At 46.0% G+C, this 16,370-nt stretch overlaps 1 protein-coding gene across 1 annotated transcript in view; it reads right to left on the bottom strand.

The window, feature by feature from the left end:
* Positions 1-13,997: 13,997 nt before the first annotated feature.
* Positions 13,998-16,370, bottom strand: part of LOC119446813 (inhibitor of growth protein 5-like) — a 33,044-nt gene continuing 30,671 nt past the window's right edge. Inside the window, exon 6 of the mRNA XM_037711376.2 lies at positions 13,998-15,203. Coding sequence (XP_037567304.1) covers positions 15,102-15,203 — 102 coding nt within the window. The 3' untranslated portion in view covers positions 13,998-15,101. The remainder of the gene's footprint in view (positions 15,204-16,370) is intronic.

Here is a 16,370-nt window from a genome sequence, read left to right as displayed (position 1 = left end):
AACATTTCATTCAAATTTTCGCCGTTCTCGCGTAACAGAATGCGGAGTAATCGGTAAGGGGTCATTTATTGCAGTCGGACCTCGAGCGCCGAAAACGGTTTTAGTTAATTAAATCAAATCAAAGGGGAATTTTATTACACAATAATATAAAATATGCGTACAAAAATATTTGGTCCCATAGCCTAAAGCGGCCATTCTATATGGTAATCTTTGGCCGTAAGCCGTACGTGGAATTTTTTTCCAGTCGATACTTCAAAAAAAAAAAAAAAGCCTGCGCAGTAGACTAATTAGTGACTATATAGTATAGTGGATACGGTCTTGAGCTCGCGGGTTCAATCCAGGTTGCGGAATTCGATGGGAACGAAATGGAAAAAGACTCGTGTACCTCTATTTAGGTGCACGTTAAAGAACCCCAGGTGGCAAAAACTATATAAACCGGGTGCCTTAATCATATCGTGGTTTTGCCACGTAAAACCGAAGAATTTGCTTATATTAAAAAAAGAAAAAAGCAGGTGGCTGCGTTCTTCGGCTTATTTCTGGGGGTGTCAACAACATAAATTATTCTCGAGTCTGATTTCCGAGAAAAACATGTTACGCTTATCCTACATTTCATGCATAAATGTCGTTCCCAAATGTATGACCGCTTAACTCAGCAGCTTGTATATTATAAACAGCTGCTTTCAGTTATTCGGTGCACTATCATAACGACCATAATGAAACAATTAAAGGAACGGCATGTCTCACATACACGTAGAGATATGTGCAGATCTGTTGCGTTCGTTGAAGAAGTTAAGTGTGGCACCGCACGGGGCACTCAGTTTTAATGGGTTGAAAACACGGTGAGACTCAAAAATCCTTGTCTGAATCAAGTTAGCAGATTTACAGACTGCCCTAAAACGGGGCGTTTATATTGATTGAGAGCTAGGAACTTGTTAAGCAGGACTTATTACCACCCGTCCGTTAATTCTCTCAGGAACAGCGCCTCTGCGCAACAGCCACGACTCTCCGGCAGCACAATCATTCGGAATGACAGTCCTCACTTGCATGCAGTCACTCACCCTATGTGTATATATATATATATATATATATAAGATGGTTTTGCCTGCTATGAATATAATTTCTGCGAACTGTGAGTTTTATTTGCAGTATTCGCCAGTAAGTGTGTTTGTTACTGCAAACACGTGCGCTTATTCTGGTCGGGAGTTCACACTTCTTCAATTATTTCATTTAGGAGATTTGTTATTTTTTCCCTTACATATATATCGTGAATATATATATCTATGTACCCTTTGATTTAATTACCTAGAAACACATTGGCCATTCTTCGCGCCACGCAGTTAATAAACCTGGTTTATTTCACTCTAATATTGTTTTCTTCGATCATTGTCCCTGATCAATATTCAGCAACAAGAAGCGCGCGTAAAATGACACGGTATCAATAATAAAATTTTCGACGTAGCCTTGGATCCAAGGTGTATAATCGGGCGTGCAAGCAGGCGGAGCATCCTTAGACTTCCAACAAGACTTCCCCGAAGAGATGCGACCCTTCTGTGTAGGCTATGGTTGGGCGTCGCGTTCACCAATGCCTACGCGTTCCGCATAGGGATGGCCGACAGTGCAGCATGTGACAATTGTGGAGACGCGGAAACGATTCGTCATGTTCTTTGTCAGTGCCCACAATACAGTGTGCAGAGACAATCGCTCTCCGTCGTGCTGAACCAGTTGGATGACCAGCCGTTATCGGAAGAAACAATTCTGCAACATCGACGCGACTCAACATCGCATCAGGAGGCCGTGCAAGCGCTCCTGCGGTTCCTGAAGTCCACTGGCCTGTGTGAACGTCTGTGACTGGAACGCCTCCTTTGTTACCAATGCCTGTGTTTTTTTTTCTGTTTTTTTTCGCTCTCTCTCTCTCTTTGCACTCTCTCCAACCCCTTTATCCCCCACCCCCGTGTAGGGTAGCAAACCGGAAACTGACTTCTGGTTAACCTCCCTGCCTTTCCTCTCTCGCTTGCTCTCTCTCTCTCGACGTAGCCTTCATGGTGCGGAGATACCAGTTACTTTTAGAGGACAGTGGTAAAAACAGCAGTTCACCTGGCTAAAACTACATTTTGTACCAGCCGTCAAGAGTCATGGGCACACCGAAGCAACTAAAACATTAAAAAAAAGTTACTGCACAGATGTTCTGCGAGAAAAACTGGGCGTCCCGCGCTCGCTAGCAGACGACGCGCTTGACAAGGACAGCAAAATTGAAGACGTCGCGTTGTATATTCCATGCCTCAAATATATATGTTTGGCAAAATGGTGTAAACATAAATTTGCAGTTGAAATAAAGCACTATTTTAAGAGCGGACTATGCGCAATCGGCCTCGGCGCCCGCAGCGAAAGTACGTTGAATATGCCGCGGAGCGCATCTCCGCCCCAATCCAGTTCGCTCGCAGCGCCCTCGCACTATTTTTCCACAAGCGGCGCTTCAGCGGCAGAGCGCCGTTCGGCCCACTCGACCATTGTCTAGTACACTCTACCCTGGATGTAGCGCTTATTTATTCGTGCACACGTTCCCACAACTCGGTCGACATTTGAGGGCCTCTACCGAAATAGCAGCGATTGAATACAAAACGTATGCTGTTCCTGCGAAAAATGGGTAGCGTTACGAGGCCGGACCCGTGCACGCTTTGTGTGTATCGCCGTCACTATACTTGTGAAGCAGGTGCTTTTAGATGACAAACAAAGCAAGCGCAATTGCGCAGTGCTGTGTCATTCTTACCTGATAATTAAATTGGACCCCATTAGGAAATCGGAGACTTGGCTACAAATGTTTAGGTGGAACGAAATCTGTAGCGTCCGCTTTAAAATCACGCCTGATAGACCTGTCCTTCGTCGGCGCAATCGACTGATTTCTTTTATTCGCACGAATGTTTAATGCTAAATTGAAAGCGTTACCCTAACAACAGGCTAGGTCCATGACCACGCTCATTGAAGCGGCTTACGTGAAAGCGCACGTGAGCTCGCTGATTTTTTTTTTTTTTTTTTTTTGTCCAAGTCACTGCTAGTTTTCGTCTGCATCCCTGTTTTCCACAGACCCCTCTCTGTTTCTTTAACCTTTTTCTTAACCGCTGTTTCCTGGTTTGCACCCCTCCTGCAGTGCAAATATTTGATTGACAATTTTCTGGTCAGCTTCCTCCATTTTGTGTCAACATTCCTCATGTACAAATAACTGAAAGCTCACCTTGCCCACCGCTTTTTTGCAATTTCTCTCAATCGCTCCTCAAATTCTATCTTGCTGCTGGCTTGTCTGCCCTCAAATGACGTCCATCCCATGTCACCCTGTACCCCCCGATTCCGTGTGCTCCCAGAGCAAGTCTACCTACCCCTCGCTGCTTAACTTCCAACCTTGCTCGAACCTCTGATCTCATGCACAGGACCGCATTGCCGAAAGTCAAACTAGGGACCATCACCCCTTTCCAAATCCCTCTCACCACTTCGTACCTATTGTAATTCCACAGTGCCCTATTTTTCATCACAGCGGCATTTCTGCTACCTTTAGCCGTTACATATTTTTCATGTTCCGTTAGGTACTCAGCCCCATTGTTTATCCACACTCCAAGATATTTGTACTTATCCACCACCTCCAGCGTAACCTCCTGTATCCTATGCTCGCTGGCCTGACTATCATTAAAAATCATGACTGCCGATTTTTCTTTACTAAACTTCAAACCTAAGCTATCTCCCTCTTTACCACAGATGTCCATTAATCTCTGCAAGTCTTCCTTGCTGTCAGCCATAAGTACAATGTCATCCGCGTACATCAGTCCTGGTAATGACTGTTTAATCCATTCTCCTTGCTTGAAAAAGGAAAGGTTGAAGCCAAGTCCACTCCTCTCTAATTTTTTCTCTAATCCTTGTAAATACAGCATGAACAACAGAGGTGACAGAGGGCACCCCTGCCTAAGCCCCTGCTGGATCTCTGTAGGCCCAGATACTTTGTTTTCCCATTTTATAAGCACTTTGTTACTTTTATAGATATCCTTTAAAATATTACTTACTCCATCTTCCACATCTAGAGTGCCCAGTATGTCCCACAAATCCTTTTGGATTACACTGTCATAGGCTCCCTTGATATCCAGAAATGCGAGCCATAGGGGCCTGTGTTCCTTTTCTGCTATTTCAATATACTGCGTCAATGAGAACGGATTATCTTCTAACCTTCTTTGTTTCCGGAACCCATTTTGTGGTTCCCCCAGCTTCTCCTCGCTCTCCACCCATGCCTGCAGTCTGTCCTTTATAATCTGCATCACCACCCTGTAAACCACTGACGTCACTGTTATGGGACGGTAGTTGTTTATGTCGGCTTTGTCCCCCTTTCCCTTATATATCATGCTCATCCTGCTCAGTCTCCACCCGTCGGGGACTTTACCTTTTATTATCATTCCGCGCTCTGCCTCTCTTAATGCTTTCTTATATTTTGGGCCCAATGTCTTTATTAACATAATTGGGATGCCATCAGGACCTGTCGACGTGCTACTAGGTACCCTCTTCTCTGCCCTTTCCCACTCGCTTTGTTCAAGTGGAGCCACTGCACTAACCAGTCTATCCTCCCCAGATTGAGCACATGCTACGTTTCTTTCTTTGAATTTTTCTGTCATCATTGTTCTTATATGTTTCATTGCCTATCTCCTTCTAGCCGAACACCTTGAGCTGTAACTATAAACCTCTGCTCTAGGCTAGTCTTACTACTCAATGAGTTCAGATGTTTCCAAAATTTCTTCGCTGCTTTTCTATCCTTTTTGTTTACTTCTGACAACCATTGGGTCCCCTTTCTTCTAATCTTCTCATAGATCAAATGGGATGCTTCCCTTCTACAGTTTAAGAAGTTATTCCATTTTCTGTCTACATCAGCCTCTTGTTCACCCTTCTGCTTTGAGTATCTGTGTTCCCTGGATGCTTCCTGACGTTTCTCTATGGCCTTCTTAACCTCCTCATCCCACCAGCTCTTGGGCGTACGTCTTCTGTTCCCTTTGGGCGTGACTCGTACCTTAGCAAGCTCTAGCTCAAATAGCTCTGTTAAATTTGCATATGTCCATTCTGTTTTAGTATCCTCTGTGATTAGTTCCTCAATTTGTTGGGTTGCTAGTTCCAGCTGCTTTTCCGAGTAAAATATTCCACCTGGTTGTTCATCTTGCCTCCTACCTACTTTCATATATTTCTCTTCCAAAACTCACCTTAATACGTTTGTGATCCCTACTTAGACTTCTGGAGCCATATTCATCTATGTTCATTACCTTTAGCCTATCATGCATCCTATGTGACATTAGTGTGTAATCTATCGTCGACTGCAGGATCCCTACCTCCCATGTTATGTGCCCTTCACACTTCTCAGTACTGTTGCATACAACTAAGTCATGTCTTTCACACATATCCAGCATCATGTTGCCTGTTGAGTCTGTGTACCCGTCCATGTCTTCTATGTGTGCGTTCATGTCTCCTATTATAATAATCTGTATAATAGTCTCCTAGTATAATATTCTGACACACGTGTAAGCGTGTGTCAGCGCCACCTGGAGGTTTCCTCCCAAAGAGCCACGCGCGAGCCAGCGCGTTCAACTAGTTCAACACACTTCCCCTGTAACACGAGGAATGCTGGGCACTTCCGGAAGCGGATGTGCGCTAGCGCCCCTTGCCATTTGCTCCGGAGGAGCGCCTGTGTTCCATTGGCAGATTTCCTTCGGTTGCCCTCCGCCGGAGTGGAGTGCTCCGGCGCAGAGTTCGTAGGCCACTCCGAATCTGGCATTCGAATTCACCATAGAAGATTCCCAGGCTTTGGCCATGCTACGGGATCACGACTCCTATAGGAAGGCTCGAGAACCCCCGGCGGAGACTGTAAAACGCCGTGCGGGAATCAGAAGGGAATCAGACCGCTCCGGTGAAGAGATGTAACGTGGAGACTGACCTTCTGCAGATGAAGGGTTTCCCCGGCAAGCTAGTCGACGACATTATCGAGCGACTCAAGACCAGCCCGGGTGAATACGATTGGACACTTAGTATTCCTATTCATTTTATACTTTACGTGTTGGACTCTTAGTGCTTGTCGTTAATTGTATTCCTGTTTTCTGAATACCCATCTGATTTGTATTGTGTTGTCTTGCCTAAGTGTGCACGTGTGTGTGTGTAACTGCCTTGTGTGAAGAATATATTTTGTTGTGTTTCGAAAACTCTGGGCTCTGACTCGCTCTTTGGACAGCAACCGGCGTTCACTGGCGCACCCAGAGGGCCCATTACTAATTGTACTTGCTTTCGTGGGATCATTTTCGGAAGCTGATAAGTCGGCTTTGGAATTTGGTCCGGCGTCTGCACCTCGTTCACGAGGTCTGTGACAATATGACACTATCGAAGTCGAAGCGCAAAGCTTCGTTCCTGTATTTTTAAATCTAGAATAATATAGCATGGCCACAACCTCGAAAACACGATTGATAGGCGACTTTCAAAACAGTGCCCGCCCTCTTCCGTACGTAGCCGTGGATGTACCACTCATTAGAAGATCTGGCTGGAAAACAACGGTTATCTCCACTGTTTACCTGGGCTGCAACAAGTCTGGGCTGCAAAATGCAAACAAGATTACAAACAATAGTGCGCTGTCTTGGGACGGTATTTTGTAGCGATGCATGCCTTTAAAGTAATAATGCCTTTTCGCGCTTATCGCGCTTTGTAAGTGGTCAGAGCGACGGTCCGCTCGCGTTATCAACGTTGATATCGTGAGCGGACCGTCGCTCTGACCACTGACAAAGCGCGATAAGCGCGAAAAGGCATTATTAGTTTAAAGGCATCGCTACAAAATAGCGGCCTTGTTTTTGCTTGGCCCGTTCTTAGCGCTGTTCGTTTTTTCAAGTCATGTACCAGCTACAGGTCATCAACATATACATTATATAAATACATCGATTCGTAAACAAAATTTTACTTTCATTTAATATTTTTAATAGCGTAAGGATAACATAAATTGATGCGTAGTGGCTGCACGCTTTGCTACAGCCGTGGCACCTGTCTGCTGCTTAAGCGGTGAGCCGCGTGGTGGTTCGGTGCGTTGTCTGACTGACATAACAAAGACCCGGCTGCTTCACACACTTGAATTCCGTCACTCAACGTCGCCGTCTCTTCGCCGAGTGCTTGTCACGTGACATACGTCATCGCCAACGTACGCGCTTTTCAAAACACTGTCCACTTCCGGTTAAGGCACGGCCACGCAAGCGGCCTGCAGTGCCGCAGAACGTGTGCCGCGCGTGAGGTGTCCAAAGTAGGCGGCGGTACGTGGCAGTACGCGACAGTACGGCCGGCGCACCGCCCACTGCACGACCGACGGACCAATCGACGACCGCGAAGCTACGCGCCTCCGCCACCGGCGACGCAGACATCGGCGGGAGCTTCTGTTCCAAGCAAAACAATTTCCACCAGATAAAGTGATGCGTAAATTGTACATCTTATGAAAAACGGTACTTGTCGAGCTCGCCTGCAGCGCACGGCTACCGACGGCATACGACCGCCTCGGCTGTGCTCCTATCGCAGCCGACGGTGCCGCTAATATAAGCGCACTTTCCTCTTTGTGTACAATTATTGCGAAGAGCCATCATGAGGGAGGTTGGCCGAATACTGCACCAGGGAGGCCAATTCCTGTTATGGTGAGGGAGTGACTGGCGGTCCCTCCAAAGACCGTCTCGTGCCAGGCCAGTGCCTCAAAAGTCCCTAAGCGATTATGTCCCTAGGCACCTAGGAGCTCCACGATTGCCATGACAACACGTGTTAAGCGGAAGTCACGTAACCCGCAATGCCACGCCCCCGCTGTTCCGCCTTTTTCATTTTCCTGTGCTGCCCTCTGCCGCGCGCCGCTGGAAACGTTTTGGTAGGGGGCTGGGGCTTTCGCCGGTTGATTTGTGAACCTGCACCCGTGCTAAGTGCGCATCGGTTGTGCGTTTCGTGGATTGTTAATAAAAATTAATGGCTTCTGGGGGGCAGCATGTCGTTCCTGGAAGCCATGTAGTACTCACCAACTATATACATGTAGGGTGAGCAGGCCTGAGTGTGCTGTTTTGTTTACAGTGGGGCCGATAAAGGCACGCTGAGTTCGCTCTGCCGTAGCGGCTGCTTTGGAGTTTGTTGGCGCTAACTCCTGCACTTGCACCTCGCTTTGCATCCTCGCAAAAAAAAAGAAGAATTTTTGTAATTCTTTTTACACATTCTTTAGACATTTCGCATAAATAAGATGTTTTCGAGTGCGCAGCCTTCCGCGTCGGATTTAGCAAAGCGATGCACTTGTTTACATCGGCATCTACAGCCACAGATCGTTGTTAGCGTCAAAAAATGGGGGAAAGGTGCATATATGAAAAGGCGCTGATATGAAAGAATGTCAAAACGTAGAATAAAACACACATATCTGATCATATGAGCCGCGTTGTTTCATCGTGAGACGAGTCAGTATGAGCGGCTGAGCCACTTAAACAATGGCGGCTGTGATCCAGTTACAAATAATGAGCTGTTAATTTATTACTGATTCTCGCTTTTCTTTCACTTCGCGATAGTTAGTTTGCGCGTGTCATAAAACATTATTAGAGCGAACTGTGCTCGCATCAGCGCTCATTTAAAGGCTGTGTTGTTCTCCTGCAAAAACGCGGATGTCATCGCTGACACCGTTGGTATATAACTGAGCGAGGCGGCTGTTTATGCTGCTGTACCGAATGTACCGTCTCTTGTGTCGGATTTGACGCAGAGATAAAGAGTACATCTCAGGAATTAAGAAATGTGTCAGCATGCCAACGCGTAAAAACCCACCCATCTACGTTGCGAATACGACCGGCAGCCTACGGTGACGTACAGATGTTGGCACAGGCGTTGGGCACAGCGCTGTGTCCCCGCTTGCAGCTTATTGTGTACGCGGCGATCGACGCGAAGAGTAGTTTATTTCAAATCGCTAAAGCTAGAACTGGACTGTAAAAGCAGTTTCCTTCATCCTAACTTGCTTACGAAAAGTACAGGTCCGCCGGTAGCGGGTGCGCGAACTCGACGGCGCCAGGCCTAACCTCCGCTGAACAGGATCAACATTGGCTCAAACTTATGTGCACGAGGGTCGAATCTTGTGCATTTCAACTTCGTAGGCATGTTTTGACTAACTTTGAACGCGATTATTTATATATACTAACGAAGCCGTTGCGGCTATCGCGTTATCGGTTCGACGGCCGATCGCGCGGGGTTCGGTCGAATGATGGTCGGCACGCAGATTTTATCGGTGCCGTCGACAAGAAAGCCCGTCGCAGTACGCCAACTCGCGCTCGTCGGTTGCATCTTGTAGGCATGGTATGATAAAATGGTCTCAGCGACACTGTGCTGAATGGTCGGCCAATCGTACGCGTGCGCGTCTTGTCGGTCTCGTATTGACCCAGTGTTACCGCGCCTTGAACGAGTACGTGAAGTCGGGCACACGCTGCCACTACCAGCAAGCGAGGACCGACGCTGCAAGAAGTCTTCGTCAGCAACGTGTTTTTAAGTGCCGTCCAAGTGTAACGCAGGAGTTTATCGATAAATTTGCTATTACAGCCATCAATGCAACGCGGCAACTACGTGGTTCCCTTGGCAGTATGGACGAAGCCCTCACCGCTTTCTGTTAAAAGTGGAGTTGCAGTCTTACGCTACGCACGTTTTCGGTACCGCACCGACGACGAGCTACCAGTGAAGTTTCAACGAGGTACACAGCACGAGTTTGCACTTGCAGTAGCGCGCGTGCGAGTGCATTTTTTTTTTTTTTTTTTTTCGGGGGCCGTTTCCCCGAGACGGGGCTGCGTGGCCGCGCGCGCGACCCTTCCAAAACGTTTCGCGACTAATCCGCCAGGGCAGGGCGCATGCGCCGTAGCGCCGTGAAAAAGGCGGCACGACAAGGAAATCTCGCCGTTCGCAAGCAAAACAGCCGTCGAGCGGCGGCCCGCGAATGGCAAATGGCGTGCGGCGAGTTACCGTGCCGGTAACGTGGACGGGCTTAGCCGCGACTTCGCGCTTCTCGGCGGCTTGTTGCTGCCGTGCCGGCCCGTGCTTATACGAAGCGTGCCGCTATGAAATTTGTATTGCGCGCACGCCTAGAAAGGCCAATACTGTCGTACTCCGTTCACGCAGCTAATCAAACCGCTAAGCACGACTGTGCTGGAACGTGAGCGATTTGGCACTCGCGTTGCCGTCTGTAATTATCGGTTCGCAAGTGCGCAAAAGCGAGCAACACGACGAGGAAGCGCAGGGAGCGCGCGTACCTGCTAGCAGACGAACCGAAAGTCGCAGGTTCCTGTTTGACCAATGGACATAGTCGCCCCCGTTGACATCACCAGATGCACCCTGGTGACGTCATGACGCCCGCTAGGGATACCGAAAAGGCCCAGAGATGAGCACGGCACTGTCATTTTAAAGCGAAGCTTTGTACCTCTACCAGCCAAGGGTTCTGTCGTGTCCGTCGTTGTAAGCAAAAAACGATCCCTACGAACCGCTAACAATTGCAGGTATAGCAGTATAGCTTACTTGAATTCAGGCATTCAGCGTACAACTAAGCACTCGTTTTCGCAAGAAAAAACCACAAAAACAAGCTTCAAAGTGATGAGCCAACATGATGGATGATAAGGGCTGCGGGCAAACAACGGAAACAGGCTCGGCGCGGTCCGTAAGATTAGATTGCAGCTGTTGCAAAGCTTATGCAGCTGCTTGAAAGAGGGTTGACGTCATTCGAAACCCTTCCAGCCTAGTAACTGCTTCGGTTCATTTTCTAGACTACCCCACTATGGGGTAGTCTAGTAGTGTATATCACACCGATCATAAAGCAGTAGTGAACATTGTTGTGAAGTAAATAATAATAAAGGCCGTGGTTAAAGTTACGTTGTAGTGTGTGAAATATCAAGTGCGCCGCAGTCACCGTGAGGGTGGCGTAAAAAGCTTCGCTTTCCAACCACCTTCACAGGGTGGATTGGCGGGCAATTTTTTTTCTTTTTTTGTGGCGCGCCCGCGGCGCGTAGCGCTGCCGCGTTTGGCATCGTTGATCGTGACGGCTTTCTGAACTCGATGCGCATTTACTTGAAATGTTCAAAAAATATTCGAGGTGGTTTAGGGGCCCTTTAACGCTTCCTTTATGATAGCTCGAGGCCTAGGCAAAATAACTGCGGGCTCATTTACCTCTGGATGGATACTGTGACATGCTAACAAGATATGCCCTGCGATTTTCCCACCAATTCCCCAGGCTAAACATGTATACACGTCATTGGCAAACTTTATCCTCGAACATTGTGTTTTCAGACATACTAGTCTGGCATCGAACACTAGTGTACTGCCGTCTATTGAGTGCCATCATACCAACTGAGGCACCTCTGGAATAATGACAACGTGCACGGTCTTCATAATTGGCAGCACAGCATTGCACACTTCCAAGGAACATTCTGCTTCGAAAAACGCCCTGGTTATCATAAGACATAGAGTGTTGTTAAGACTACAGTGGTTTATCTACCAAGCCTGCTCGGGCTCACATGTCAGCTGCACTCGGCCCACCAGTGCACCAATGTGCTGTTTCTCTTGTTCCCAATATCATGGTCCCCTGTGGTCGGCTAGTGCAAAATGTGAATATTTGCACAGTGCACAGTTCTCAACCCCATACAGGATAAATGGAATTCTATTGCTGTAAGATTTCTTCTAAAATGGTAAAACCAATTCTTTGCTTATGTTGGCTACAATTTACTCAAATTTTGGCAAAATGTAGCTGGTTTACAGCATTTGGTACAGAAGTCACATTACCCAGCTGCTACATTATTCATGACACTGATCAAGGCACCAGGAAACTAAAACTAAAAACAATGTGACAATATCACTCGTCATACAAGAAATACAAAAAAGCGTTCTTAGAAGCAGGATCAGCCATGCCCTAGCTTCTTCCAGATGCCCTGGTAAAATTTATTATTCAGGCCAATTCCTAGTGGCAATTTGGACAAAGACAACATGAAACAGAAAGCTTGATGTTATTTCATGTGTGCACTAAATACCCAAAAGTTAATCTCTGCAGTAATACCTACACCTGAATATAATGGTAAGACCTCATCTGGTTTATGGAGTAACACACTATAAATTCCAGCAGTAAAAATGTTTTAAATAAGAAATCAAACTGACAGGAACAGCATCTTTCCTGCCAATTTCTTCAGTAAACGTTTTTTCAATTACAAATCATAGGAGCGCGTTTTGTGAAGATGTAGATTAAAAAGAAAAGTACTTCTAAAAAGTGATTGTTTTACGTTGTATTATTAATATAACAAGCTTAATCTATGTTTTTCAACAAAATACGAAAAGATATTTTATTATAAGTTTGTGGCAAGTCAAGGCCGGCCAAGAAAAATGCCTAGCCAATCCAGAATGACATAGTGGCATGCGACAAGGTGGCATTTGATCCTGCTAGAACAGAATATGAGCACGTTTTAGGCTATTATTTGTGCCAAGAGCTGTTCAACCACTAAAATGAACTTCTGTGTCCTTTTCTTATGCATTAAATTTTGTACCATTGAAACCGCTGGCGGCGAGGCTACGCACTCGGCCAGCAAAGTGCGTTCCGTGAATGCACTTCGACCGGAGTACACTCTTCTGAGAGTGACACTCCACTTGTGACGTTTAGATTTGGCAAAGTGCACTTAAACCGAGTGACACTCTCTGTAAGTGCACTTAACTTGCCCGCTTGACAGGGTATATCATGCACCAAGATTTCAAAATATGCAAATACCACGTAGCTAAACGGAACCAAGGTAATGTTGTTTGCCATCGCTTGGAGATGGCCAGATTATTTTTTGCATTGCGCCTAATTACATAATTAGTCTTAATTATAAACTTCTGAAATATTATAATTAGACGAAAAGTGTCAATGAGAAAATTGTAGAGCAACATGAAAAACTCCCGATACAGCTTTTTGTTGCTCAATACGTGCTACATAAGAATGTTTCTCCAAGCGTGAAATAAGCCCGCGAATACATGCGAAGTGCCTCGAGCGGTCAGTCACGCGACAATTTTGCTGCATTCGCGAGCTTCTTTCACGCTCGGAAAAACACTTTTATGTAGCACGTATTGAGCGACAGAAAGCTGTATCGGGTGTTTTTCATGTTGCTCTACAATTCTCTCATTGACACTTTTAATCTAATTACAATATTTGAGAAGTTGATTAATTAAGACAAATTCTGTAATTAGGCAGAATGCAAGAAATAACCTGAGTATCTCCAAGCGATGGCAAACAACATTACCTTGGTTCTGTCCAGCTATGTGGTATTTGCATAGTTTTAAATCTTGATGCATGATAGTTGGGACACCCTGTATATATAGTTACTGAAATACTTAATGAAATAACCTATGTCTATGTTCAAGAAAGGTAAGCACGCAATTTTGGCAAGTTTACTGATTTGGTACATACACTATTCACAGAGGGCGCATGCAGCGCAAAACCTAGCATGCTCTTTGAAGGCTCATGATACACCATGTCAACCACAGAAAATCCTACGCCACCATATATAGAGTACTACACACTTTATGGAATGAATGCCGCAATGCACATTTTATTACAATGATTCCACAGCCATTTTTACACTGCTCAATGAAAAACACCATTCCTGGGTACGATCTGCACACTTATCACACCAGATCAGATGCTAACTTACAAAGTGACAGGCTAGCAAAGTTATCAGTCCAAATGCTGCTATGCTATATGAGAGATGCTCAATATGTTCTAGCCCACAATGTTACATTAATACTGCACTACACTTGTTTATCGTTAGAGCTTGTGACTCTCCTCTCAGCCTGTTCTATGTCAAACCTCACTGAGAGCCAATATAGTTGTGTTAAAGTACAGCATCAATCACCATACCATGACCAAATTTCTCATGAACGACAGCACAGCACTAGCATATATAGTCGTGAGTACGCAAGAATTTCTGCATGGGATGTTCACTGTCATGCATGATTGTAAAAAGGCCTTTATTTAACTACAGCAAGAAGTCTTCGGAAGACGTCCCATTGGCCAGTCTCAAGTTGAAGTAAGCATAATGAATTGTTCATGAGTAATAGGAAGGTGGCAGTTATCTACGTTGTTACAGTGCTTGACGTTAGTACTGTATTCTTAGAAGAAACCATGCACAAACATCTGTGCATGTAAAAGATCTGCTCGCACTCAGAGCCCAAAATGCTGCTTTAAATGACAAAAAGAGCGGAATGTTGCAGGGAATTATTATGAATGCTGTCGCTTGCAGCGGGTAAGTTTTCAAGAAGTGGAGCCAATAAATGACAGGATAGTGTGCCAACGGCAGCAGACAAGAGTGTTCAACCCTGACAAGAGCAGTTTAACAGGCAGTTGGTGAAAAGATGAAGCCTGGCTCTACTATTGGGACTCCTCCAGCAAGCAAGAGAGCCTTCAAGTAAAAAAATGTTTCTCTACCCACAAAATTCAAGATAGCCTTTATAAAAGTCACGGCAAGATTTTATTTGGGAGAAGGCTGGTGTTCTCCGATTGATTACCTACCATCCAAATGCATGACAACAGGTGCTCGTTGTGCCCAAATGCTGCACAGAGGAAAACTGAGCAAGACCAACATTGTTTCTGCATAACAGTGCCCTAGGTTTCAGGTTGCACAAGAAGCTACATGGCAATACATGTTCAATACTGCCAAACACCAAGCCTATTAGCCAAATTTTGCCCCAAGTGACTTTATTCAGACACGTGAAGGAGTACCTTCTAAAGACAATGATTTCACAAAGTTGGTGAACTCAAAGAGCACAACTTCTATGGCTATAGTTTTTTTTTTTGTCAGGAATGAGTTTGGAAAGTGATGTTTGAAGTGCAGCGTCCCAAAGGGGAAGTCTGGATTCAATAAATAAAAGCATGCTCCTGTTCACAAAGTTCTTGCTTGGGCTTGGATGTTATTGAATGCCCCTTGTATTTAGCACAAACATACACACACTCACACAAATATGTACACATGCATAAGTCACTATCCATACAAGTTCGCCCCAGTGCAAACCAAAGCGCTCTACTAAGCAATAAGTTCATGACACTGCAGCACTTGTGCCAGCAATCACTTCTTCTTCCGCTCACTGGAACATTTCGGACAGAACCACTTTCCCTTGGGCTTGCTTGTGAGTCCAACACAGGTGAAGTGGAACCACTCGATTGGACACTACAAGAAATAAGATGAACATGTTAATGACAGCAAGTTGAAAAAGCCAAAGACATAAAGTGTGTGTTTCAGCACATAGTACGTACATTCAAAACGTTAGCAGAAAAATCTGACATGCCTTGTCATCAGTTCTGACATTTTATACATTTGGCCAAAAGTAAACGGACTTAGCACATCAAGTGACATCCCACACCATGCCCCCATGAGGCACACTTTTTCTCAGCACATTCATGGCTGCTGGATTGATTGCAAATCAACTGCCGCGCACAGGGTGTCGAATCGTAACCAAAGCTGAACTGAAACTGGAACTGAACAACTTAAGGCCAACCTCCATAGAGCGAAAAAGCGACAAACTTTTGGCGGCCGCCCGATATCTAAAAAGCAGCTGTTCATCGCTGATCCACTCTCTCTAGATATTCGTCGCCCAGTGAACCGCCGCCACCGGAAGTCGTTGTGCGCGAAGGAGAGCATGGGCCAATCGGACCATAGCACAGAGGTTGGCTTCTGTCGGTCGCCCGTCAGCGGGAGTTTTGATTGTTGACGCTTGGCTACTGTTGGGCTATTTCCTACCTTCGCTTCAAATGCTTGTTTCCAGCGCTGTTTCTCCTCCTTGTTGGTTGTTCTGCCTCAATGTTCTAGTGAGAGAGAGAAAGCTCTTTATTGAAAATGCAGAGTGTTTAGCCGTCTTTAGCCAGTGAATAATATGTGGCGACTGCTTGTTTTGTTTAAACTATGTAGCTAGAGGCTTCGCTTCCCAATGATGCTCTGCCCATGCATACCCGCAACATGATACCGTACGTACCGCCGTGTTTTGGAGAGATGTTTGACGTTTGCAGGGTGTAGATCACTGGCATAACCAAGAAAAACGAGAGCTGAAGCATCGCATAGGTGCGGCATATGGGCAGCTCACTATTTAAGAGACAGAAGAGAGCCTTCTCACAAGCAACGTATGGGACCCCCATTTCGGTACGCGCCTTTTGTATACTCTTTGCCCAGCTCTTGCGACGAAGCGGAACGACAATGGTCAAAATCGGTGCCACCTGTGTGCCGCCTTGCAGAGGGCTAAACCTCTTCCACGTGGCGACAATTACGGCGCGATGACAGGGGTGCCCGTCAGGTGCTGAGTGCCAGGTTTGTCGGGATCTTTTTCTCTGGAGATGTCGGTTG

This window comes from Dermacentor silvarum, chromosome 3 (assembly GCF_013339745.2).
Source record: "Dermacentor silvarum isolate Dsil-2018 chromosome 3, BIME_Dsil_1.4, whole genome shotgun sequence".
In the NCBI taxonomy this organism is placed as follows: Eukaryota; Metazoa; Arthropoda; class Arachnida; order Ixodida; family Ixodidae; genus Dermacentor; species Dermacentor silvarum.
The sequence above is the reverse complement of the archived record's forward strand: the minus strand, read 5'-3'. Positions and strand labels throughout refer to the sequence as shown.